Here is a 27,862-nt window from a genome sequence, read left to right as displayed (position 1 = left end):
TACTTTCAATCCTCTAAGCTAAGTTCTCAAAACCGAATCCATCTTTCCAGACAAAAACATTCTAGACAAGAACATTTCATTTAAGCAAAACCGTTGATGGTGCATTTGTAATTCTCACAGTGTGAATTTTCAAACTGTGTAGGTATTCCCAGGTTGCCCAACGCCAGTCTTGTGGCACATAATTAGATTCTTACCTGGCTCCAGTGTCGTCCACCCCGACCATGAGCTGCCCGTTGAGTGACAGCAGCTCGTCCCTGAGTTTGATCTGTCCACAACGTGCTGCTGGGCTCATCTTCTTCACCTCTGTCACCCAGATGCAGCCCACGTCCAGCACAGGACCTTTGTCCCCCTTCCTGCGCCTCCTCCGCACCCCTTTCTTCCTGCCCTCTGGGTCTCCGAAGATGGGGATGTTCCCAAAGCTCAGACCGAACTCAGGCCCATCATCCTCGGCCTTGGTGAGGCATATGCCCCTCACCTCCACGTCTGGGTCCACCCTGAGTGGGGTAGAGGGAGGGGCCAGACCCTCGTCCCCCTCTGAAAAGTTCAGCTGGATGTACTCCACCAGCTTACGAATGGCGGCATGGCAGAGAACGCCATCTCCGGGGGTCTGAGACACCTCCTCGCCACCCTCAGGCTCCCGCTGATCCCCCAGCCAGCGCTCCAGGAGCAGGAGGTGGCTCAGTGCGTTCTCTTGGGTGATGGGCATCCTGGATGGGCCTGGCTGGGGTACCAGGGCATCCTGTGCCGAGTCAGCCCCTTTGCACCACCAGGGCTAGGCCTCTGAGACCAGTCCAATCCCAGCAAAAACACGGCGTATGTTGCTTGCTCCGCCCACCGCCATGCTGCTACAAAAACACACATGGGCTTCAACAAGCAGCAGCTCCTTCGAACGTGAATATTCTCCACCGAGCACCACACACCATGATGTCATCGACAAGAAAGGCCAGTGTGTGTGTGTGTGTGTGTGTGTGTGTCACAACTCATCAGGTTCCAGGTTGAGTCTGTCGGGTTTGGAGGACCAAGCACAGCTTCACCTACAAAGAAAGAGCAGAAACGAGTCAGTTAGCGATAAAACGGCACCCTGACATATGATGCTGACAAAACACAGCCATGACCGAGGGTGACTTCAGTGATGAGGAGTCAAGCAAATGAAACAGGACGATGTCTATGATCAACAACAGCGCAAAATGTCCCGCCGAAAAGCACAAACAACCACATTTCTGACATATTTAAGTATGCAACCCTGGCAGAGACCACAGTGAAATTACTACTCTGACATCTGGGCTGAAAATAACGTTTATTATTATGCCAGAGGCAGCAAGAGAAGGGGAAATGCAAACTGTGCGTTTTTACTCCGCCGCAGACTGGCCCGAGGGCTGCTGTGTTAACAGCAGACTTGCAGTACACTCTTTACAGCCTTGGGAGGTAAAGGATGTTAAGACAGGCCAGTGAGTGTGATGTGACGGCCCATTGGAGTGTGTTAATGGGTCTTCTGGATCTGTGCTGGGGATGAAGTCCAAGACTTTAACCTCGATCCATCATCTTTAGGTCCAACGTGTAACCAAGAATCGAGGCCAACATAAGTCGTCAGTATTTGGCAACGTTTTCTATTTACAGACTTTACTGTATGTATGCCTGAACACAAGACGTTTCTCCAAATACATCTGCAGCCTAGGCAATCATAACGTGCAGCCATTTTGTCATTGGCTGTATTGTGATTAGCATTTGTATCTGGAGCTTTTTTTTTAAAACAGTAACATGTTTTGTGGTAATAATTAGCTGCAATGCCAAAAACGGGGGCTGCCATCACATGACAATTTGGAGCCCCTGAGTGACTGTGACGCTTTAATCAGAGTTCTTGCAGCGAACGTGTTTCACTGTCACATCATTCGTTACACAGATAGACCACCTGCAGCAACTTGGGGTAGTGAGTCCTCGTTCACAAATAAGTGTGTTTCCCAATAGGGTACAAACACCCTAATGACAAGTGGGGTCCCAACCCACAAAGACATATGTCCACTGGAACTTTAAATGTTTGGGGTAAGAGAAGATATGGAAAATGTCCCCCCACCTCTTGTTTCTGGCAGATTGAGACCTGAGTGAAGTCCTGGTGTTCAAATTCAGGATCATTATCTTCATGCTTTTCAGTGTATCCCTGAAGGCTGGTGCACTCTGAGCTCTTCTTTAGAGCACCTTACAATTCCGCTCTGAGTTGCATCCATGGGTAGGTCTATTCTCTCCACCAGCACCATCCCCTAATCCCATTTCATGGCCCACTGTGCTCTTCCTGCTTGAGACGGACGCCGGTGCTAAGCCTGGCCTGCAGGATTCACTCCCGCAACACCCTCGTGTTAAGTGTCGGCAAACACCCGGGAGCCCATGGCAAATGTTGGCCATCTCAGCCAAAGCTAACATCCCTCTTTAACCAACGGGATAAAGCAGCAGGTTTTCTGCTCCTTTCAGACTGACCCACATCCAGAGCAAAAATGGAGATTAAAGGCTCAAAAGGACACTTCTGTCGCTGTGCATTCATTCATATTCATGGTAAAAGGCCGTGAGTGTCCAGCTTTATCCTGCACTGAAGCATAATAGCTGTCGTCCTGTAAACGTGTGTAAACTGTAAACTGTGCTTTCATGTAGCAGTAACAGCAAAGCAGTAACAGCAAAGGCAAAATCTGCATTAAAGCAACTGACGGGTATATGAGCCATCATGTGAAGTCAGCGACGTTGAGGGACAAATGTGACTTTCAGAAGGATCAGACTGTAATGCTTTGTCATGAGTTCCTGGTATGCAGTGGTCAGCACTGACCAGAAGTGGTTGAAGGAAAGAAAGACAACTGGTAACCTAGAGGCAGGGTCATGGTTGCCTAAGACACACTGATGTACGTGAAGAGCGAAGACTAGACCATCTGGTCTGATCTTCCAAATGGCTGAAAACTGCTGTCTACCATCAAAATAAAAGTGAAGTAATTGTCACATGTGATACACAGCAGCACAGCACATGGTGCACACAATGAAATTTGTCCTCTGCATCTAACCCATCACCCTGAGTGAGCAGTGGGCAGCCATGACAGGCGCCCGGGGAGCAGTGTGTGGGGACGGTGCTTTGCTCAAGGGCACATCAGTGGCACCTTGGCGGATTGGGATTCGAACCGGCAACCTTCTGATTACGGGGCCGCTTCCTTAACCGCTAGTCCACCACTGCCCCTCCTACAATGACCACCTGAACATCACAACTGTATCACGTTGCAAAGGGTATCTTGGTTCTTTAGTCGCTTAAGTCGCTTTGGATAAAAGCGTCTGCTAGGTAAAGTAAAGTAAGGTAAATTTAGATCATCGTTTCTGGAGAAGAGAAGACACCTGGACACAACAGTGTTATTTGCTGGCAGTAGAATAATCCAGCCTGCCACACTGCAGAAACACCTTGAGGAACATGACAAAGAATTCAATGTGTGGACTTGGTTCGCAAATTCTCCACATCTGATCCGAACATTTAGGACTTGAAGGACCCACAGGACACCTTCAGAGCTTTTGTGGAGTCCATGCTTCTACAGGAGGCCCGATACAATATTTGACAGATGTTGTCTCTCCTGAAAAGAATATAATGCTAATAGCTGGTTTATCAGCAGGCCTGACCAGTGTGAACATACCTTAACCAGAGGTAAAGTTAAACTTCACCTTCAGTCAAACTCAGATAGGGCAGCGCCGTAGGAGAGTCTGGCAGCGGTACTGCCTTGGCTTTCATGCCCCATTTCCTCCGTCTGAGAAGATCACACAACCACTCTGGCGTTTTCCTGCCTTCTGGATTGAGTTTCAGTCAAATACCATGAGCGCTCACTGAGCGTTTTTTATCCATGCAGGCACCGAAAAACCTGAGGTAATGCAGATAAAAATAAATCTCTGACACTCTGCACCGTCTTCTCTAAAACCACGCAAATCCCAACAGTCAACAGAAATCCTTCACCTCCACCACCAGTTCCACGATATCTCCTTAAGCGAACAACGGATCCATTTTTGAGTTTGCAGCCCTGTCGGCCGCCTGTTCATTCCGGCACTTTGGGAGCTGAGCTCCTCCCATCGTGGACGATGCCGTGCTGAGACAAGACTGAAGCGGTTTCTATTCATTGATTGGCAAATAACAGTGTCAGAGGGCCACAGAGGGAAGCCAGCCCTTGTCCTGCCACTAATGACAGACGTCACTCCCGCCACAGCTCCTCTCCCTTCCCAAAATCCTCGGTGTGACACCAGCGCTGGGTTTATAGGTCGTCATTACAGGGATGGTCCAGCCTTTGATTTGCGTCTGGTTTTGCACAGATGTCAGATGTGCAAATAAAGTAAAGTAAAGTAAAGTGAAGTGATTGTCACATGTGATACACAGCAGCACTGCACACGGTGCACACAGTGAAATTTGTCCTCTGCATTTAACCCATCACCCTGAGTGAGCAGTGGGCAGCCATGACAGGCGCCCAAGGAACAGTGTGTGGGGACGGTGCTTTGCTCAGTGGCACCTCAGTGGCACCTTGGCAGATCGGGATTGGAACCGGCAACCTTCTGATTACGGGGTCGCTTCCTTAACCGCTAGTCCACCACTGCCCCTAGGCAGTGTCACTGGTGTCACAAAAGGTGTCCTAGATGTTGTAATGACTTTTACTGGGACCAATTTTCAATTAGCGTCTTTGCAGCATAGTCCTATTGGTCCTTTCCAGTGATCTCAGCCAATACCCCAAAAGCAAAAAAAAAATTGATATGCAAATAATGCAATAACTACAAGTGAGAAGGGACTAAAAACTTAATTTGACCTGTATATAAAAAATTTAAATGTTCAGGTTTACAGACCCAGAGGATTGGAAAGAAGCTGAATTTGACAGTCATTAAACATTAAAGGTCAGTTTCATATTAATGGATTAACACTAGTCACAGACTAGAAATACAGTTAGATTAAAGCTAAATTCTCTGTTCGAAAAACTTTTAGACTAAGACCAGGCTTAATCCATGAATGGGAAACTAACCCCAAATGTTTAAAAGATCTGTGAAAACATATAAAACATACAGCCACTCATGAGATAAGATCAGTCAGTTAACTGTGACTAGTTTACCAAATTGGTGTATCAAAAAAAATACCCTAACCCTAACCCTAACCCTAACGATCTCAACAAGACCCTAATAAATTCTTTACACACCAATACAGACATAAACGTAAACGTACAGACTGGTGCAATTGCAGACCAATTGGCATTAAAAACAGAGTATCGATTGCAGTGAACAAAGCCACATTGTCCTCTAAGACGTCTCTGACCCTTTTAAAAGTATTTAACCCCCTGATTTGGAGCCATTACAGGAGTTAAACCCATTCGCCATGTCCTGCTGGCAGACCCTCCGCTCAGCCAATGGGGCTGGTAAAGCTGAGCTGTGTGTTTTAGTTGGTTTAATGAGGTACGGTGATGATGCAACAACCCCCCACCCCCCCAACATGAGTGTGACCTGGTTCACACTGCCACAACCAAACGCACACGACGCGGCACAACCCCCCACTCGAAAGCCCCATTCGGGTCAGTGGTCAGTTCACCACATCCACATATGACCCTTCAATTAAAATGAGTCTGAGGTGTACTGGACCAACACAACGGTGGGGTTTTGTCAGAAGGTCATTTGAGTAGGTAATAGGGCAGTGCCAGAACTCCCTCCCCCGAAGAAAAGATTCCGGGTTCAGGGGCAGATGGTTAAAGCCCCCCTCACAATCTGCTCAGTGCCCTGCGCCCCATAATCCGGTTCACTGTGTCTGGGGGAGGAGACGAGGATAGGAGGTATGGCGAGATGACCCAATCTGAGGTATGGTTCTATGGGCTTTAAGAGCCTCACCATGCATCATCACTTATGCTAAATTTAGTATCACTTATCCTAAGTGTGTGTAAATATATATATATATATACACACACACACACACACACACTCACAATAAATTTAGCATAAGTGAAGATGACACACACACACACAGTACAGGCCAGAAGTTTGGACACACCTTCTCATTCAATGTGTTTTCTTTATTTTCATGAAGGAGTTCCCAGAGGTGTTTAGCACTTTTTGGCCCCTTTGCCTTCACTCTGCGGTCCAGCTCACCCCAAACCATCTGGATTGGGTTCAGGTCCGGTGACTGTGGAGGCCAGGTCTCCACTTTTTGTTAAGTACATAACTCCACATGTGTTCATTCATAGTTTTGATGCCTTCAGTAAGAATCTACCAATGTAAATGGTGCTGAAAATAAAGACAACCAATTGAATGAGAAGGTGTGTCCAAACTTTTGGCCTGTACTGTATATAGGTGACTCTGAAAGTCGTTGGTCACAGAACTTCCTGTGAATGAAGATTTAAAAATTGGCAATCAAGAAAGAGCTGATCATTGTTTCTGCAATGGTTACCCATTTAAAAAGGAACATTTATATTGTTCAGTAAATGGATTGTCCTGCATTCTCACTGTCTGTTTCTTGTTGGCAACTCAACCAGTAGATTTCTTCACACATATCTACGGGTGATTGGCGCAGATATCAGCTGCAGATTTACCTCTGGTCAGGGATTTTGTTTGGCGCCTCTCGGTGACCTCGAAATCAGGCTAAAAAAACTTCACATGATCAACATGTGAAACATACCAATTTCTTTTATTCTAAGTGCGGCTCTAATCCTAACATCATTTCCTCATTCGTCACAACGGACATGTGCCCCTCCAGCAGTTCCACCGCAAAGCTCTTGGTTGGAAAACATTGATGTGGGGCATAATTATATACATCCCCATACTGAGTATTTAAGTGCAGCCCAATAGAAGGCCCTGATACTTTTAGTGCAAACATCTCAAAACCCCGATTTCTTTTTCCTGGAGAAATCTAAAGGCTGTTATGGCCCTCTGCCAGGATAATGCATTCATTCGTACAGTCTACACACACAAGCACACACACACACACACACACACATCATAATTCACAATTCAGTACGGAGCAGAAAAAGCCTGGTTCTGTACTGGTGGAGAGTCGGCCTGCTTATCGGTCCAAATTCGACTGCGTGGTGCAGCAGGGAGAGTCAGCGCTGGGAATGAGCTCAGGCGGAAAGATGTGGACGCTTTCCGGACGTTTCCGAAGGACAACAGTGAGGCCGACGAGTCTATTTCATGACAACAGCACACAGCTGTAGGGCAATACAGGACTGCCATGGGACATCCACCAGGACCTGAGGTCAAACTGAGGTCATTTCCTGAATCCGCTTTTTTTTGGTTTGTTTTACAGATGTGAACAATAGAGTATAAATAGATATAAATATAGCTGCTGATGGTGCAGCAATGCGGCGAAGGGTGAGAACAGGGCTGTTATTGTTGGACACTGGAGGATGTCACATCTTCTCTTCGTCTTTACTCTGTAACACTATCCACAGTTCTTTAAAAACATATAATAATGATGTTGTATTACACAACACTAGCAGAAAGCAGACTTTTAATGCTCTAGAGAAGGAACTGTAATCAGTGTGAGAATTAGGCAATTTTTTTTCATACCTCGATATATTCTGAAACAAACACCCTGGAAGAAAGTTCAAGGAACTGAGCCTGTGTATTTCAAAGACTGTCAAACGTGAATAAGGGCGTGTCAGTACCTAACACGTTGCATCTGCCGTATTCGGTGTGTAAAATGTTCCCTAATCCTAGGTGTGACCCAAGGGATAGGAACCCTAGGATATTTTTTTTTATCCTCTGCGTTTAACCCTTCACCATTGGTGAAGAGTGGGAGCAGTGTGTGGGGACGGTACCTTGCTCAGTGGCACCTCGGCCCTTCACCAACCATCTGCTACACTTGCACCAGGCCGACCTTGCTGCAGCTGTCGGGCTGCGTGGTGCACCGCAAAAGAAAATCAGCTCTCTGTCACATTTATGGCATTTGTCAGGGGCCCTTATCCAGAGCGACTTGTTGCAGGCTCAGTCTGGAGACACGTACGGTTAAGTGTCTTGCTCAGGGACACAACTGTAGTTAGTGGGGTCTGAATCTTCGACTTTGTGGTTCATAGGCGAGTCCAGCCTAAGAGGAGTCAGGCCAATGACACTGTAGGTCAAAGAGTTTGTAGGTGAGGCCGTGGATTCTACTGCCACTCCAGCTGATGCCACAGTGACGTAAGCAGTAGTTTAGGCAGAATTAAATCAAGGGGAACGCAGCGTTAGGTAAAAATAAACAGCGACTCCCCACCAGCGCTACTCCCCCGGTACAGGGCAGGGCAGCGGCCATTCTGTCTACACTGGGCCCATTGTTTGCCAAGGAGCTAAAAAAAAGCACCTCGTACACCGCTGGATCTTTAACAAGCTCTGAGCTGCCATTTAAACCTTCCCATGATGCTTTGCTCGCTGCTGGCATAGACCAGTTGTACAGGAGGCAGTGTGTGATTGTGAGTGTGTGTGTGTGTGTGGAAGGAATGCTCAGTCCAATGGCACAATCTCTCAATCGGCCTGACAGCTCAGGAAAACTACTGCCTCCAACAAGTAAATCCCAAAATATGTCCCCAAAATGATGCACATGAACTACATCACGCTGCGCCGAAGGGGCGAAAAGACGAGTGTATTACTATCCAGGCAAGAAGGGAGAAACGGTACCCCTAAAACGAGTGAAAGCACGAACAGGGGCCAACTAGCTCTCCCCCCACAGTGAGGCCTGGGACCGGGGCAGGGTGCTGATTGGGCAGCAGGACTTTGTGGGGCTTTCTGAATCCAGGCCTCCTGCCATCGCTGTATTAAAGCGTTTGACACCCTTTGTTTTCCGCCCAGCCCCCTTCTTCCTGTCCCCTCTGGGCCATATGGCATGAGATTACATCCCGAACCCCGACTCAGCACCGCCTGAAGCGCATCGCGGCGCGCATGTTCTTATTGGAGTTAATCCGAAAAGTGGACAACTTGTCTACCAAAACATCAAAAAGATTTAAGAGCTTTAAAAACACGGGACTTCGGCACGCTGGTAAACAACGTCCATCAGTATCAGAGGAGACCAGTCAGCATGGCCCACCTGCTGCCCACCTGTCCCCAATGATGAGGACGCTGACGCTCACCTGCCCCCCGTGCCAATGGACCTACCATTTCTGGTCCGTGTGTGCAACAAAAACAACGTCTTAACCAAATGTTGGATAATGCTGTAAAAACGGAGCCAGATTAGTCCCAATCACATAACAGCTGCAGATCACACCCCATATGGCCAACGCTTCGAAAACATCAGCAGAGAAACAGAGATGGCAGCTGGGACATAAAAATAAAAGCTCCTTCCTAAAGCCTGAGTTATGGATGCTGTCGGCCCCGGCTCTGATTAATGGCTCCCTCTGAGGATCTGGCCTCTGGTACCAACGTAAAAAAAAAAAAAAACATAAAACAGCAGTCGGAGGAGGGCAAGGAGACGGCAGGGGCATGAGCATCGCAACATGGGACATACCCCGAGGTCAGAGGTCAAGTTGAACACAGAGGGCCCTCTCCATTCTCTAGTGCAGACAAAAGACCCCCAAACATCAAACATTCATATGCAAATCCCCGAAACGGGCCGCTGTGCTTTTAGAATCATAAAAGGGGTGAGAACTGTCGGGAATTCACTCAGACTTGGAGCGTCTGCCGAGAGACGCTATAAAAATGACGACATGATGAATATATTTTTAAGATATAACGCACTTGAGCTGAACAGGGAAGGTTTAAGCTCGCTGTAAGTGAAGGACAAGGATCAAATGTGATGAGAGCCGTGTTTTTTTTTTTTTTTTTTTTGCAAGCAAGAGAAAAATAACTCCTAATCAGGACAGTTTTTGATGGGGAACAGAAGAGAAAAGATGATACCCGCCTTACAAATATGTGGGAATAAGGTCATCGCAAAACAATACATGCACTCGAGTGGCGATGTTCTGTCTGGTTTACCGGCACAATCTGTAATCAAATACGCCAGAGAGTGATTTAATAAAAAAAAAAAAAACATTTCTGCACCAGCAAACTGTATTTCATGCAACAATGCCACTAAGCTAATGTCAATTGTCAACAGTTTAGTTAGTATTTAGTTGTACGATGGACATTATTTAATAAATGTTTTAATAAATCAGTTGCAAAATAAAACCGATGAGCCAGTTAAGTAAAGTGATTGTCACATGTGATACACAGCAGCACAGCACACGGTGCACACAGTGAAATTTGTCCTCTGCATTTATCCCATCACCCTGAGTGAGCAGTGGGCAGCCATGACAGGCACCCGGGGAGCAGTGTGTGGGGACGGTGCTTTGCTCAGTGGCACCTCAGTGGTACCTTGGCGGGTCGGGATTCGAACCGGCAACCTTCTGATTACGGGGCCGCTTCCTTAACCGCTAGGCCACCACTGCCCCGTTAGCCATTTAGGCTAATTTCTAGAATTATTCATTATTTATATGTGCTCTGAAATGAATACAACACGCACCTAGTATTGTAATGTTTAAAATATTTCATGTTAAAATTAATCAACAACGTTAATCATGCACTTTGTTTACTGTACACTGAAACAGAAGCACGGCATCAACACTTCAAGGTGGGCGTGTCTGCCGTGCAGGGGGCACACCAGCAGTAACCAATCATTGCATTAACCAACATTACATTTCCTATTTTTACAAAATTCAGTGATTGTCTAATTTCTGGACAATAAGACAATCGCAGCCTCACCTATGAACCAGAAGACCACAAAGTCACAGGTTCAAACCCCACTAACTACCATTGAGTCCCTTAACTCTGACTGTCCCTGTAACTACTGGGCATCTGATAAATGTAAATGCTTGAACTGAACTCTTTGATATATTTTCAATATGTGTTAAAAAAAAAATCTAAATTACGTTTAATCAACATTATCACCCCTAAAATATAGTTCATTTTAAGGTGCCATACTTCTGTTGCTGCACATTTGAATGTATATAGACTGGACATGATTTGAGAAAGTGGGGTCTAACGTGTTGGAAGCTGAAAACAGGACAGGAGCGACACCCCCTGATGAAACACAGAGCTCCGGCACCCTCGGAGACATAAAACACTGGACCCCGACACTGTCCTCTTTCATCAACCCAGTGCTGCAATTCCCGGTGTTGAAACCAAAAAAACGAGTCTAAATCATCGTGCTGACTCAGCTCAGCTGTCTGCCAGCGACTGCATTTGTGCAAATGTGTGCAACAGAGTGCACAACCGTGGCATCAGCGTGCTTGGCATGGCCGACTGGAGTGTTCCGGTTAAAGAGCAGGACTCCCCGGAATGATCCGGGGTCCTGCTCGGACAGTTGCTCCTTCTCCAGAAGACGTCCACAGCAGCTGTCTTCACTGCTCCTTTACAATCGGGAGCCTGTGCAGGGCAATGGGCCCAAAAATGAGTTCAGTGTTTTATGTTTTAAAACTCCCATGGTTGATGGAGAGTTCTTTTTTCCCGATTATGGACAATAGTTACAGTCTCCAAATTTGATGCAACTTGTGAACAAAAGTGGATTAGAACTGCACCATTTCACCATATTCACACTGATTAAAACACCCATAATTAAATACACCAAATTTACCTACCACGGAATTTAGGTCTGATAAGATTAGGCGCCAGACTACCAATCTCCAATTAACAGCTAATGCAGATTAAAAACTCATCCCTAAGACCTTCACATTGGAATTTTAATGCAGCACTAGGGAAGCCTGGGCGCCGGCTGTAAACTGGAAACAACGGCTCACGGAACAAGCACCTCCGCAGAACCCGTACAGGTCCACACTGGTTTGAAGCATTAACACATAGCGGTCATCTGGTCCCTGGGCTGGGTCACCATGTCTAACGTCAAGAGGAGCCTGTTCTGCATGCAAACGTCTGCAAATAATGTCAATATTTACAGAAAAGCACAGGTCGCATTGGGGTGGGGGTATGAAATACAGACACGTTGGTGACGATTATACCCTAATATGGACGATTTTGCAACGCTTGGTGTATCGGAGGACAGCTGTGTACCTTGCAGTCATGAAATAAGGCTCTCAAAGAACAATTTTTAAAAAGTTAACAGTATATTTACATTAGTTCATGTATAAATGCACCCTGGACAGTTTATTATGTGTGTGTGTGTGTGTGCTGATAGTGTGATGGTCAGCAGCAGGCAGTTTGTGGGTGATGACCCGACCTCCACCCAGCAGTGACCCCGATCCACCCACATATGGTCGGCAGGAACCAGCCACTGATGGACCCAAACCCAGTGGGTGTCTGAGAAGCTGTGGGGCAGCTGAGGCTCTTATCCCACTGCTGGAACCTCAGCTCTTCCTGGAGTCGATCCCAGTCCCCCACCCACCCGTCCAGCTGCGGTAGAATTTTCCAAAGAAGAACCTCCGTCCTCATCCCCACCAAACCTGAACCGCGGCCCGGTGGAGGAACTTACCTCAGATCGGAACCAGTCCAGTCGCCCCCTGTCTGATTCTCCCTTCCACAAAGGTTTCCCGCTCCTCCAGACAAATGTTGCTTCATGGGGAAAATCCGCTTTTCCAAAACCATCCAGCGGGATTAAACGGATAACAGGGGAGCGGGATGCTGTTTTTGTCCCGTTTCGGTCATGAAACGGGGGCTCAGCTCCACACGCCAAAGTGATCCCGGGGCCGGTTTCCGTCCGGTTTCCATCCCAGAATTCCAGGGGAGACGAGCCGAAGCGGGAATTCCGCGCCTTTCCTCTCACGGAGTCGGAAACAAATCAGGACAACGCCGCGGCTCCGTCATTCCCAAACTTGCCGATCATTCCCAGACTGGCGAGTGTGAGGTCTGCGTTTGGGAAGACTGACTCCAGATCAGTGTGAGACGGGGAGAGGGCGGGGCCTGCGCTCCGCAGCGACCAATGGGAAGCGTTAAAACTTTTCAGTTCTTATTACGATTTTATAAACACAAACGAAAAAAAAAATCATTTGGCGTTTTAAATTGACATTTATTACCATAATAAAATGTTCAATATATATTTGTGTTGATATGGTCAATGGTAAATATTTACATAATTATTACAAATATTAATTTCTGACCGTATATATTCCTATCACCCATGAATGAAGTTTGCATCCTTAAGGCTACATTTGAGATGGAGACGTTCTGCTGAGTAGAAAATGAAAGAAAATTGCAACCAAAGAAAGTTCTACCCCAATTCTAAATTTTATCCATCTTGCTTTCCCAATTAAAAAGGACTGAATGACAATATTTAGAGGTTCAAAATTCGAAAACACATCAATTGCATTCAATCTGCAAAATCACCAATAGTTTTATTTTCCTATTCAATAAAAAGGTATGTGGTCTGTATATAAATACATGCATGTCTTCTAATGTTAGCATCTGAGAGTGATTAGTTTATCCTGTACTGTAGCAACAGATTACAGAAGAGGACAAAGCAGCGGTACATCGTGTGCAAAATAAGACTCATAGTTAATAATATAGAGATTTGTTTGGGAATAATACGTAGGTTAAATTGATTTAGACCGAAAGTCCCACCATTCAGTAGCATTTACGTACGAGTCTGTTTTGACCTTACCAAGATGGCGGCTTTTGTGATTCAATGAGAAAATGTCCCCAAACCATCCTAATACTCTCCTTTCAAACTATTGTGCACTCACACGCGACAGTTGATCAGAATTTCTAGTCCTATTGTGTCACCTTCATTTCAAATTCGTTGAGCACTCTCTCTTTCTGAGGTAAAAATAGTTTGAGCTACTTGGCGCCAGGTAGCAAAATCGATCGCGGATGATATAGATATCTTCTTTCGCCCACGTGAACCTTTGACGAACTCAAAGGTAATATACGCCTAATACTGCTAAGCGTCCCAGGTGTCAAACATTCGTCCGAAAGAACGCACTCCTATAATGCCACGTTTGAATGTTTTTTTGAAGAAGAGCACTTTCTTAATCTGATACAGCGAACTCCACGTTCAGGGATCGGGTTCCTCCCACAAGCCCGCTCCGCTGCATCCCCCCCAGTCAGCCCCTACATGTGGCCTGCTGATTAGATTTCATGCAGACGCTACGTCATCTGAACATTGTATGCAAGCATGGCGGATCCTCCCCCTCACTGACAGCTGAGGTCCCGCCCCCTCCCAGCAGGTTCTGACTCACAACTACCAACAAACACGAACTTTCACCATGTTTGTGCATAAAAAAAAACATGCATAATACTATTCGGCCGTAATAATGTGACTGCATGCATCATTCTTCATGTCAAGGTCAAATGTTCACTGCAAGAGAGCGTCAGTGCGAGTGTGACATCTCCATAAACTCTGCATGTGTTTTTCCTTCGAAAAAAAGTGTCTTCCCTCTGTCTTGCACTGGGTCATAGTTTCCATCCGGATGTAATGGGAGCATCTCTGTAAACAGTGGCTGAATAACAGGATAATAAACATCGACATCTGAAGGAGCCGGGCCGGCTCTGCACAACACTGGACATTGTTTACGTCATCTGCTATTACCATATATATATATATATATAAAGCTAATTATACACAGTGGAAAAGGATTTGTGAGAAAGGCGGTTGTGTACTGCAGGTGGCTGAGGTCAGAGGTCAGGAAGTCTTGCTGCACCTTGCAAAGTTGGATTGGCACCTTGACTGGATTAGTTATTTGCTGTCAAAATGGCACACTGGCCAAAACTGAAGAAGTGCTGTAGATACAACAGGCATCTAAATCAAACACTTACAAAGAAGAAGAGACAGATGAGGATGGTGTTGAGGCACTTTGCAGAACAAAGTTTATTTTCTGGCAAAAATAATAGAGATTAGAAATCCCTTTCCCTTTCAAGTCATAGAGCTACATACATGAAGAACTGGATTTTTTTTTCCTCAAACATTTCGCTTGGCCCATAATTTGTTATCTAAATCAACCAATCAGCGACACAGAAGTAAAAGCAGCAAGCTATATGAGGCAAGCCATTAATAATCAACTGAGGATTTAAATCAAATTAAGCAAAAAAAAAAAAAAAATGATTCCTTTAAATAAGTAAAAATCAGGAAATGACTACTGTGGAGGGGGGAAAAATAACTCATGCAATGTTAGGATATGGTGCACAGTGCATCCATACAGAGTTAAAGTGAGTGAAATACGCAGATCGGAGACTCCTGCTGAAATGCTCGATTCGTTTGACACACACACACACAAAACACGGGAATGTGAAGAAGTCAAACTCGCTTCGTGTCGGTCCTTGTGCAAACAGCTACTGCAACAAAGCATCTTTCTAATGTAAAACAAAAAGGAAAGCGGCTTCACGGTGAAATCACATCTAAAAATTAACATGGGACTTTTCACTTTTATTGTCACCGGTGCCATAACCAGGATGCAAGAATGAGTGAAAACTTTAAGAGGAACAATTTCCCAGAAACTGAAAAAATTCTATTCACAGGACCATTTACGCCCGTGACGCTTCATGTACACAAAATCAAAAAACGTAAATATCATAATAATTATTAAGGGCACAATTCAATCAGGCAATTGTACAGATGAATCAACCTTGTGATTTTACACCAATAACTAAACTTCTGATTAAAAAGGGTTTCAACTGTTTTCAACGTGCTCTGATCAGAAATATTAACTTTTTCTCATTAGGTGGATTCTGAAAACAGTTTAAGTTTGTGGAAAAAAAACAAAAACAAAAAAAAAAAAAAAAAACACAAATTACAGTGAGCTCACCATCCCCGGAAACAAGAACGCAAGACCCAATAAGATGAAAGAAAAAAAAAAAAAAAAAAAAAATTGATTATCGAGAGGTAGAAACGAGTTTGAAAGAGGTTTTTAATGAAATAATTAAAAACTCAAGTGAATATATATATATTTTTTTGTACTGGCTGTATTTATCATCATTAAAATAACTGAAGTCATTGAGTTATAGTGACTGGGAAAATTATGGGCATCCCCACACATCATCCAATCCCACATAACCCCAGTCCCTCACTACGCAGTCAGTGAAGGACGTCAACACAACGGGGACTGCAGTGGCGATGTAGTGACGCCCCCAACCCGGCAGACGTTGAAGCTCTCGGGGGGCAGTCACCATATCCAGGGAGGCGGGGGTCACTTCTGCAGGTGAAGGGGTCCTCCACCGGCCACCAGCAGAAGCTTCAGTGATGTAAAGTGTTCACACTGTTAAGCCCTATCTGACCACCAGGGTGAGGATCGATGGTGCTGATTGGCTGAAAGGGCCTCTCATTTGCCGATAGATCCCCGATTACAGAGAAATTACTGATGACATTTCATATTCATATTTTATATTCTATTGGATGCAGAAACAATGATCCGTATTTGAGTCTTCAACTGACTTTCTTCGTGTCCAGTAAGGCTGGAGCGTCGGACCCTGACCGCCAGGAAATCGTTAAAAATCAAATAGAAGGACCAGGGTGTGGGCTCTTCGACCTGGAACGTCCGAGGAGCACAGCCTCCTCCCGCGCCAGGGTCTGTGAGCATTTTGGCGGTGGATCAGGCAGAGCAGGAAGGGGACAGGGAGGTCACTTATCTACAAGGAAAGAGAAACAGAGTCCTGAGCCCACTGGGGCGCTCTAGGAGGATGGGCTGGGGGCGGGGTCTGGCCCTCACTGGTCCACGTGTGGTGCTGCAGGGTGGCGAAGGCGGCGGCGGCCGCCAGATTCATTTGGTGAAGGCTGCCACCACCGCCCAGAGCAGCTCGTTGGTGTTGGCCTTCATGCTCTCGCCCTCGGGCTCCAGGTCCAGCAGCTGCCGCACCCTCTTCATGGCCAGGTCATACTGGTCATCCAGCAGCGGGGCAAAGGCGTTCTCCAGCACATCCGAGGAGTGTGCCAGAAAGATGAGGGCCAGCAAACGCTTGTCCATGCGGTGGGGGTCGTTCACCCACTTCTCCAAAACCGCCTCCTGGACCTTCTTGATGAGCCGCTGCTTGATGTTGTTGTTGGTCAGCGGGTGTGTAGTCATGTCGAACAACAGGAAGTTCTGTTTCTCTGTAGTGAGGACACCCTTCTCCACCAGGTTCTTGGCCAGGCGCTCACGAACGTTCCTCAGCTGGTAGTGGAGCTTTAATGGGTTCCATGTCTCACCTGAGAAGGAGAAGGACAACACACAATCCACCAGGGGTGTTAGAAATTATCAACACAGCAAAAAAAATAATATATGAACTTTTTTTATGTGGTGATATTGTATGGATATATTTTGACAAATTTATTCCACCAGGCGGGGCTGTCGAACGTTTTCTTTAGTGAGGTCAGCTGAGATTAGAATCAGCAACCTCCACTCCTGTAGATGGCGCTGTACAGCTGGGTACTTTGAATTACTGCATGGCATTTCAGATAGAGTGAAATCGCAAGACCGATCACAGCACCTTGTATTTAAGCTCTGTTTTTACATTCAGTGAATAATAATATTGTGAAATACTTGCTAATACACGACACTCTACTATCCACTATGGCAACCACACACACCTCACATCCAGTATCTGCTGAAAATGTGAGAGAACTTGTGTTCTCTGCACCACAGGATTTATAGATGACTACTGGAGGTGTGCAAAGAAATCATTTTTATGATTACAGAAAAAAAAAAACGAATGAAATAGCACTGTAATAGTAGTGTTATTAAACAACACTAACATATATCCCTGTAAGACAAACTTGGTGACGTGCAGTAAATATGGCATCTCTCAGAGGTGTCTGGACTTGATCTTATGTGGTGTTTATTTATGGTACACCACATATACACGAACATAAATGTACGGAATCAGACCAACCTGTCGCAGAATTTTCACTGAATCAGACATGTTCTGTGATGCTATTTGCATGAGGTCTAAATGGTAAAATCTCAAACCCAATAAAGATGTTTTGTTTTTTTTGTGTGTGTGGGGTGTAACGTGGGTTTCTGACGCCCCCACTGACCGCTCAGCAGCTCGATCCAGCTCTGCACCGTCTCGGGGGGTTGTGTCTCTTTAATGTGCTTCAGCGCCTCGTCTAGCAGCACGTCCCCCGTCGGAGCGTCCGACTTACAGATCACCTGGGGACGCAAAAACCAGGGGGGGTCACTTATTCTGTCCAAATGTCTCGCCTCATTAAAGAGTTTTACACCTTCGGGTGTAAAAACAAACAAACAAATATATAAATAACTAAAAAAGGCCAGCAGCACCATCTAGTGTCATGACAGAAATACAAATTTCAGAGCATTCCACAGAGGCTCAATATTTCATTTATCTATATTCATTTTGTATTTAGCTGAAAGGTATGTAAAAATCTTAAATGTCTGTAAATATTATAAAACACAAAAGTATTTGCTGCATAATCCCCCTATAAGACTTGATAAAAATACACTTTTGGATCTGGAGTGAAATGTGAAAAACATTTTAATTTTTCATATAATATAATCTAAAATGTCATTATTCCTAATTGCCTATTAGGAATAATGACACCATTTAGACAGGTAGATGCAGGTAGATGCAACCTAAGTGATTGTCACATGTGATACACAGCAGCACTGCACACGGTGCACACAGTGAAATTTGTCCTCTGCATTTAACCCATCACCCTGAGTGAGCAGTGGGCAACCTTCTGATTACGGGGCTGCTTCCTTAACCGCTAGGCCACCACTGCCCCACATTAGCAGTGTGCTAAATGATGTTGGAGAAAGTGAACCGGCAACATGACTATTACAGGTTTGTTTCATTACCCGGTAGGCCAACCACCCCAGATGCCCTAATTTTGGCACACACCCTTATCTAGGCTTACAATGTACTTTCATGCTACCATCAATGAAGTTATCAGTTCTATGAATACAATAATTGTATTCCCTCAGTTGTAGCTTTCCTTACATAAGTCAGACTACAAGAAAGTTACTAGTTATTCTGAGTATTGTCTAAAGAGTCATTTCACTCCCGGTTCTGCTGTAGACTCTCACTGTGACGTTGATTAAATAAGACAAAAACTGCTCATCTCTTCCTGTTCCACTAAATGCCTGAGGACTGTCTGTCTGCCTTGGTCTCAGCGCCTGTTTTTACTTCTGAGCTTTTTTTTATAACAAGCATGAATGAGGCCAAAAACACTTTTTGTCAACATTGACAACTCATTTATATATAAAAAAAAAAAGCTAATTCTGATTTAAGTCATGTCCATACCATAGAATTTTCAGATTAGTGTGAGCGACTGTAACATAATCCTCAACAATGATCCTCAGCCTTGAAGGCCTATAATCACTGCAGAGGACAAAATAGAGACAAAAAGAAAAGAAAAGAGCTTGTTGTGTCTCTGCTGGTCTTTTGTGCTCTGCAGTGTGGTTAGTAATTCCTGTTCTGCCCACGCCGCTGAATAAAAGACTAGGCGAGACCCACCTTCCTGGCCAGAAGACTCTTCCTCCTCATGCCACAGGCCTCCAGCTGCAGTCGTCCTCTCAGGCCGAGTTCGATCAGCATGCAGCCGCGCAGGCCTGACGAGATGCAGTCGTTCCAGAACGACGTGTAGCCCTGAACACACACAGGCAGAGAGCGTTCAGCAACACACACACACAGCACAACTGGGAACATAATATGCGGCACAAAGTGCATTCAGAGCCATCCGACGTCACAAACAAAGCAGAGGGCTCTACAATTACACACATCACTTTCCAACCAGAAAATCCTCATTCCAACCTTCCCCTGAATGAGCAGTGGAATGTGCCGGAGCATCTGCGTGCAGGGCGGACAGGCGAGCCCGTGACGAACAGCACAACTGAGCCAGGATCAGCCCACTGCGAGACCAGTTCAACATTAGTTTTAGAGCGAGTCGGAACTGATGCTATGCAAATGCCCCAATGCTGTTCTGTAGGAAATCAGATTGATCACAAGCAGTGATTAAAGGAAGCGCAGACTACAAACATTATTTTCCCCACTGTTGACCAATGTCACAGAAATAACAAGCAAGATCTAAACACCAAATTGTGCTACGTCGAATGTGGTCGCGCGTGCGGCCTAATTTCTCAATGGTGCACCTAAAAAAAAAAAAAAAAAAAAAAAAAAAAAAAAATCCCCGTTGTTCAAGCAACAGGCACATATTAGATCCATGTATTCTAAACCAATCAGAGCTTTGCGGGTCGCCATTTCACCGCCTCAGCACCCATTTAACTGACACACCCCCGACAGCTGATTTACCGCGCAGACACAAGTCTGAGTAAAATGATTAAAAGCATGGAAAAATCTCAATTAAAATCACATTACATGTATTGATAAATGTAGTGGCCCAGCGTCCCCCCCTTTCAGCAACAGCAAACGAAACATCACGCTTGAAAGTTCAAACTCTTAAAACTCCTGCACTTTTAATCTAGATTATATTTTTATTTTATTTGCCTAGTTATAACCAGATTGTTAATTATTTACAAGTCAATACTGCTTATGGATGGCGATTTTAAAAAAGTGAACACAGTTTATTGGTGCTTTAATTCAAGTGTTCATAGTTAAACGGGTGACTGCGATGTCATATATATATTGCCAAGAAAATACGGCCCTCAATGTTCACCTGCACTCTCATTTATTTCATTCATTTTCATTTACAGCTTTTATCTGACGCCCTTATCCAGAGCGACTTACAGGGACAGTCCTCCCCTGGAGCAAGTTAGGGTTAAGTGTCTTGCTCAGGGACGTGATGGTAGTAAGTGGAATTTGAACCTGGGTCTTCTGGTTCATAGGCGAGTGTGTTACCCACTAGGCTACTACCACTCTCCTCAGATCAGTCATAATGGAAACTCACTGACCGCATAATGACTGAGGAAGAGTGCCAGTAATGGTGGTAGCGGGTAAAACACTCGTATAAGAACCAGAGGACACCAGCCACGGGTCCAAACCCCGGTTACAACGGAGTCTCCAGTGGAGCGGTCCCTGTAGCCACAGATTGTAAGTGGCTACAGATAAGGGCATCTGATAAATGCCGTAAATGGAGGTAACAGTACCTCCAGGTCAGAAGAACACTGGAGACCGGCAGAGCTGCACCATGGAGGCCCTACGGACATCCATGTGGTGATGAACAGGCTCCAGATATGTTTTCTGCACGACTCTGGAATGGCTCTGATTTACAGGAAAGCCTGGGAGACCACTGAGATTTCAAACATGTTTGCCTCCTGCAAATAAGAGGCAACCGAGTCAACTTGCCGCGAGTTTCAGCTCCAGGAGCTTCCAAATGCAGAGTCATGCTTCCTGTGGTCCCCGCTCTGCAGACTTCATCTCCCCTAAAACAAGGAGGGCTCTGTCGGCCTTCTACCTTCTAGCCACCACGGGGCAACACCGGTTCCATACTGACGTCATGGCCAGACACACAGAGAACAAGGGGTAACCAGAAGAAACTACAGTGACCGCCGCAAGGTCCCGCCTCACCCAAAGTGGGGTCATTGGAAAGTTACATAACACTATTATTATTACTACTACTACTACTTAATAGGTTTGTTCTTTTCATATGAAGACACATTATTAATACTAGTGCTGCACGATTAATCTAATCGCAATCGTAATGTGCGATTACATGAATGCAAAAAGCTGCGATTTAAATTATTAGTACATGGATTGGATCGGATATGTTGCCGATCCATTCTCTCATTCTCTCAAAGTTTGCGAGCTGACTGAAGTCTCACTTCAGTCGGATGTGACGTATTTGGTCACATGACTTTCGATTCTGAGACATATGGTTAGACGGCGCATGACGCACTGCATCGTACGTCAATGTCGCCGCCATATTGCGAGAGGCTCTGCTGTGGCGTGAAGCATATACATGTCTATGGAGAGAAGTGCATAAAAATGCCTCACTCTTGTGCTGCTTGGGGCTGTACAAACCGCTGTACGCTCCAAACCAGGGATTACATTTCATAGGTAAGGCTGGACAATTGTTTTGAATATATTTGGCCATTATAAAATCCCGTTTTATAAGTCTTAACCTTAGCTAAGATAGGCTAAGCTAGCAAAGCTATGCATTCCTGTGTTCAAGTCAGCCTCCAAACAACATTTTGGCTAAACGTAGGGATTAACTATTTAGGCTGTTCTTAGCTGTTTAGTTAACTTTTCTCAAACTTTGAAGGTTTCCTAAAGAAATTCACCTCAGTTTACAAATCTTAACCTTAGCTAAGCTAGCAAAGCTATGCATCCCTGTGTTAAAGTCAGCCTCCAAACAACGTTTTGGTTAAACGTAAGAACTATAATACGGGATTTTATAATGGCCAAATATAATCAAAACAGTTGTTTTGACTTTACCAGGGTCTGTCGTTCGACAGTAATGTAAAAGAGTTTTTGTGATTATTTAATTTTGTAGAATATTGTATTTTGAAAGCACTGGGCATTTCAGGTTGTTATAAGTAGTTTGTATGTTTCACTTTGAAATTAAACATTTCACTATTAGTATGCGACTTTTCATTGATATACAAGCAAGTGTCCTTTATCACATCGCAATCGCAATATTGATCTCAATAATCGCAATATGTCTTTTTCCCCAAATCGTGCAGCCCTAATTAATACCAACTAGTTTTAGGAATAATGCATTTGCCTATGTTGTCTATGCCACGGGCCAGCCCTGTTTGTAATAGTAGAAGTCCTCCTATTGGGCAGTGGTGGCCTAGCGGGTCAGGAAGAAGGTTGCCGAATCCCGATCTGCCAAGTAGCACTGAGCAAAGCACCGTCCCCACAAACTGCTCCCCGGGTGTCATGGCGGCCCACTGCTCACCAAGGGTGATGGGTTAAATACAGAGGACACATTTCGTTGTGTCACCGTGTGCTGTGCTGCATTGTCTCACAATGACAATCACTTCCACTTCAGATTACATTTACAGCATTTATCAGACGCTCTTATCCAGAGCATCTTACAATCAGTAGTTACAGGGACAGTCCCCCCTGGAGCAATTTAGGGTTAAGTGTCTTGCTCAGGGACACAATGGTAGTAAGTGGGGTTTGAACCTGGGTCTTCTGGTTCATAGGCGAGTGTGTTACCCACTAGGCTACTACCACCCTATTTTAGTCCAGCATTGTAGTTTTACCCATGTCAATAAGTGAAATTCCCTTAGTACCATGGTTCTTATAAAAAGTGCCACTAGGCTACTACCACCCCAGTTCACGTCATGTGGACATCAAAGGAATTAAATTCCACAAAGGTCCTTTACAATCCAGCATTACTTGGATCATCATCTCCCTCCCAATGTTTATATAAATGCACTATGTGATTCCCAAACCCGTAGATGTTCGTTCGCTGAAAACGTGGAACCAGATGAAAAAGCATTTGGATTTGCAGGATTTTTCCTTAATAAGCCTTATTACACAGAATCACACTTTGCCCCAGTCTCTGTTGGACCCAGTGTTTGAACGATGTGTAAAAATCTATCAATGAACTCGACATCCCTCCGTGCCCTTCATTGTTTATTACAGTTTAAGGTGGTACATCGAACGGGCAACGTTAAATCATCGCGCATCTATCCAGATATACCTTCATGTCGAGACATCTGTACAGGACATGTCCACGCTATCTCTCACCCAGTATGTCCACATACTGGAGCCATGTTTTCCTTTCACGGTCTCTAATTCTTAAACAATACATACAGCTGGACCCTTTACTTGCTCTTTTTGGTCATGTTGGAGAAGATGTGACTCCTTTGTCATCTACTCATCCTTCTTCTCACTTCTGACCAGATGTCCAGTACTTCTGCGACAGGAGGGCACATACTGGCCAGCGTTGTGTAGTGGCTGAGAGACGTGTTTACTTACTTAATCCTTGAAAAGGTTCGCTACTCCCTTAATAACCAGAGGGCGAAATTCCACAAAATGTGGGACCCTTTCCTACAATACTATGCTTCCTACAATACTAATTTTTACTGTTTAAAATACAGTAAAAATTAACAGTTGAATGTTCTGTGCTTACAATATTCACGTTTATGTTTATTATACAACAGTTTTGTTTAATTGATCAATAAAATACTTCCTAATTTAATTGGTGAATGTGCCTGTCTGATCTGCATTGGCATATTTACAGCGTTATTCAGTTTAAGGTGCCGTGATTTGAAGAGCAGGTAAACATTTAGAGAACAAGTAATACGGATGCGTACGTACACACGAGATGACCAAACAACTTCAAGGGCTATTTCAACATCTTGCTAACAGGAATGATAATCGAAGTACAACGCCCTTCCTTCTGTGTGCACGTGTGCAGTAGTGGAAATTTCTCTTTCAGAAGAAGCAGCCACAACGCATCCCTCCATTTTTATCGACCAGGAACAAGGAGGCGAGTCTGGTGACACATGGCTACTAGGCTGCCATTGTTAAAACTCACCAGTCATTTACATTTACAGCATTTATCCAACACCCTTATCCAGAGCAACTTACAATCAGTAGTTACAGGGACAGTCCCCCAGGAGCAACGCAGCTCCTCGTCCAGGCAATGGTCATCTCCAAACTCGACTATTGTAACTCTCTCCTGGCTGGAGCCTCTGCAGTCACCATAAAACCACTCCAGATGATCCAAAATATGGCAGCTCGTCTCATTTTCAATCAGCCAAAATACACCCATGTTACACCTCTTCTTACCTCCCTCCACTGGCTCCCGGTAGCTGCTCGCATTGAGTTCAAATCCTTGATGCTTGCCTACAGGGCTGTAAATGGAACTGCGCCCTCCTACATCAACACACTACTACCTAGATACACTCCTACACGCTCTCTCAGATCGGCAAACGAAAGGAGACTAAAAATTCCTTCTTCACGGGGTCTCCGATTCCAATCATGTCTGTTCTCCGTTGTTGTCCCTGGCTGGTGGAACAACCTGCCCTCCTCCACACAACTAGCCGAGACTATCACCACTTTTAAGAAGAAGGTGAAAACCCTCTTATTCCAAAAATATTACAGACAAATCTAACACTTACACAAGCACATGCGTACACATTGAATAAACAAAATACAAAATGTATAAATACATTATAATTTTTCTTAGTCTAGCACCCAACAATCTCCGAGCATGCTCTTCACTGACAAGTCTAAGCCTTATCAGGGCTTAGTTTGTATACTCGATATTCTATAGAAATCGAACGAGAATTGCTGGTGTCTTCCTATTGTAAGTCGCTTTGGATAAAAGCGTCTGCTAAATAAAGTAAAGTAAAGTAAAGTAAAGTAAACTTAGGGATAAATGTCTTGCTCAAGGACACAATGGTAGTAAGTGGGGTTTTAACCTGGTTCGTAGGCGAGTGTGTTACCCACTAGGCTACTACCACCCAGACATGATGCTTAATGATCAAATTAGTTGCAATCACTCCAGATGGGACTGATGAAATTTTTAAATTAGTTGTAGTTATTTTTATTACATAATAAGGTACCTCCAGTTTTTAACACTTTCATTCCATTAGGAGCATGTACAGACATGTATTTACATTTTCTTTCTGGCATTAATTAAAACATCAATTCATTTTAAAAATTAAATAAAAACACATTATTATTAATATCTAATCTCCCAGCACCTGCAAAGTGTCCCATTCAGGTGTTGGCCACACCCACACCCGCTTAGCCTCAGTGTAAAGCCAGGCCACGCCCACACCCGCTTAGCTTCAGCGTAAAGCCAGGCCACGCCCACATCTACATGTGCCACATGAATGAATGAATATATATATATTTTTTAAAATATATGAAAAAAAAAAAAAAGGCTGAAAAGTGAACTGACAGTGAAGTGATTGTCATGGTGAAACACTGCGGCACAGCACAAGGTGACATAACGAAATGTGTCATCTGTATTTAACAGTCACCCTTAGTGAGCAGTAGGCAGCCATGACAGGTCCGCCAGGCCACCACCGGAGTGCAGTAACAGCGTTCATAACCGGTTTGCTTTTAAACCAGTCAGTAGGACTAGTCCGGAGGCCTTTAAACCACAGAAGTCATCCTCCTCAGCTGACACAGCAAGTGTGCTCCAAGAGTGTGTGTGAAAGGAGAGGCTTATGAACCGGTCTCACAGTCCTGCCCACTAAGGATGTTTGCGGAGCAGCTCAGACGTGGCATTTAGCTGCCGGACGGCGACCGGCACATCCGTGACATTTGGCTTTCATCACATCGCGCCAAAAGCTCGTCCCAGCTGGAAAACACGCGCACAATGACGCGGGCATTTTGGAGGGCGTCCCAACAGCGTTACAGGAACGCAATTCCAAGCAGGAACTTGCCTCCTCATCCTGTAGCCCATCTTCTGGGCTAGAGAGCTTGAGGATAATGCTGAGGGTGGTGTGACGTTGGTGCGTTTCCTCATTACATGCATTACGTTCAGGTCAGTGAGGAATGTTGAGGGTAAGACCAGTAAGACCAGTGAGATTTACAGGACTGGTAACTTGCTAACTTTTTTTTTTTTTTTTTTACCCCCTTCAACAGACAATAGCCTAAAATAAGCATCGTGCGAACAATGTTCTCAAATGTTCCAGCAGGGCAAGAGGAGCCAGCAGATGGGTGGAAAACAACACCTGTATCAGGGGATCGAGAATCGCCGTGAGGTTCTACACGTACGGCATTTACCAGATGCCCTTGTCCAGAGCGACTTACAATCAGTAGTGACAGGGACAGTCCGCCTGGTGACACTCGGGGTTAAGTGTCTTGCTCAGGGACACGATGGTTTTAAGTGGGCTTTGAACCTGGGACTTCCGGTTCATAGGCGGGCGTGTTAGGCTACTACCACCCTAGACATGAGGAAACGCTCACGGGTCTTTGCCGATTAGTAGCGGCCTGGTCGGGAATCAAGAGAGCCAAAGCTCACATGGATCTCCACTATTTCACAGACTCCAGGGTTAGATGTGGCCGAGGTCCGCCGGGTTGTCCCAGCGAGGGCAGCCGGAGTTCAAAACCCAGGTTTGAAGAAAAGAGTCCGGTGTTACTGACCCAGTCCGTCTGTGTGGGACTACAGAGACCAGGTCCAGACTGAGCTCATATTTCAACCTCCATTTCGTGTTTTTTTTTTTTTTTTTTTATCCTTCTTATTTTTTAAAAAATGTTTTTATGTCCAAGCATGTGAGGCACGAGAACGGACCAGAATAACTTTTAAGATTAAAATGTCCTGTCTGCTTTCGAGAAGAGGCACTGGGGTGTACAAATGAAATGCCAGGTTATTTTTTTTATTGTGATTATTAAATAAACATTATTCCCTGCCATCACTCTATTATCAACATACTAACATCTCACGTAATTATAAAAAAAAAGGTTCTGTAAGCCTTACGTCACTGATAAGTTTCAATAAATTCCCGAGTTGTTGTTGTGTATTAATGTGATTTGAATAAAATATATATATGATTAAAAATATCTATATTATTTCCGGACCGAAACGATGAACCGACCTCTCGGTCCTTCAGTCCCAGCAGCAGCACCTCCTCCATCAGGGTCAGCCGGGTCTCCTTCGAGTCTCCGCCGTCCTCGTCCTCCGGCGTCTCACCGCGCCGCGGCTCCTGCTCCTCCTCCGCGGAGCTCCTCTCCCTGTCGGCCGCGGCGGTGCGGGAGGCCTCGGTCCGCCTCTGCACCAGGCCCGAGCTCCGCTGGGTCAGCGAAGTCATTTTCTGCCGTCGAGCGTAGCCGAACACGGACACAGCGAGCCAGACGCGTCCTGCGTCAGACCGGGAACGTCGCTAAAGACCCTGCCGCATAGACGTGTGGATTCCCGGGCCCCTCGGTCCCTCGACCCGCTGCTGCCGCCGCCGAGATCCGGATGTTTCTCCAATATGGCGGCGGTGACGACAGCGGAGGATGTGGCGCCTCCAGCCCTCAGGTGGAACGGGAACTGTTTTTTTTTTAGTGTGTGTGTTTTATTTCGTTTATTTAGTACAATAATTAATATTTGCTTTTTATCTCAATGTATTTAATGTATTATTATTTAATGTATTTTATCCCGTGTTGCAATGTAACGCAACGTTTTCTAGTACACACCTGAGGTTTCTTACCATAGTTTTTC

The 27,862-nt window shown here is 45.1% G+C and overlaps 2 protein-coding genes across 3 annotated transcripts in view; both read right to left on the bottom strand.

Annotated features, from left to right (window-relative positions):
* pdzd2 (PDZ domain containing 2) overlaps window positions 1-12,753 on the bottom strand; it is a 64,091-nt gene extending 51,338 nt beyond the window's left edge. For both annotated transcript variants that reach the window (XM_028995731.1, XM_028995732.1), the window contains exons 1-2: window positions 12,392-12,753; window positions 195-1,034 (exon numbers count right to left, since the gene is read on the bottom strand). In XM_028995731.1, coding sequence (XP_028851564.1) covers window positions 195-706 — 512 coding nt within the window. In that variant the 5' untranslated portion in view covers window positions 707-1,034; window positions 12,392-12,753. The remainder of the gene's footprint in view (window positions 1-194; window positions 1,035-12,391) is intronic.
* Window positions 12,754-15,741: 2,988 nt separating this feature from the next.
* Window positions 15,742-27,630, bottom strand: golph3a (golgi phosphoprotein 3a). Its single transcript, XM_028995795.1, has 4 exons — window positions 27,255-27,630; window positions 19,300-19,431; window positions 17,861-17,975; window positions 15,742-17,032 (listed from the first exon to the last, which is right to left on the bottom strand). The coding sequence occupies exons 1-4, from the start codon at window positions 27,465-27,467 to the stop codon at window positions 16,608-16,610; spliced, it is 885 nt and encodes a 294-aa protein (XP_028851628.1). The 5' UTR covers window positions 27,468-27,630; the 3' UTR covers window positions 15,742-16,607.
* Between the last annotated feature and the right edge of the window lie 232 nt (window positions 27,631-27,862).

Source organism: Denticeps clupeoides, chromosome 11 (assembly GCF_900700375.1).
Source record: "Denticeps clupeoides chromosome 11, fDenClu1.1, whole genome shotgun sequence".
Classification (NCBI taxonomy): Eukaryota; Metazoa; Chordata; class Actinopteri; order Clupeiformes; family Denticipitidae; genus Denticeps; species Denticeps clupeoides.
This window is presented reverse-complemented; position numbering and strand designations above follow the sequence as displayed.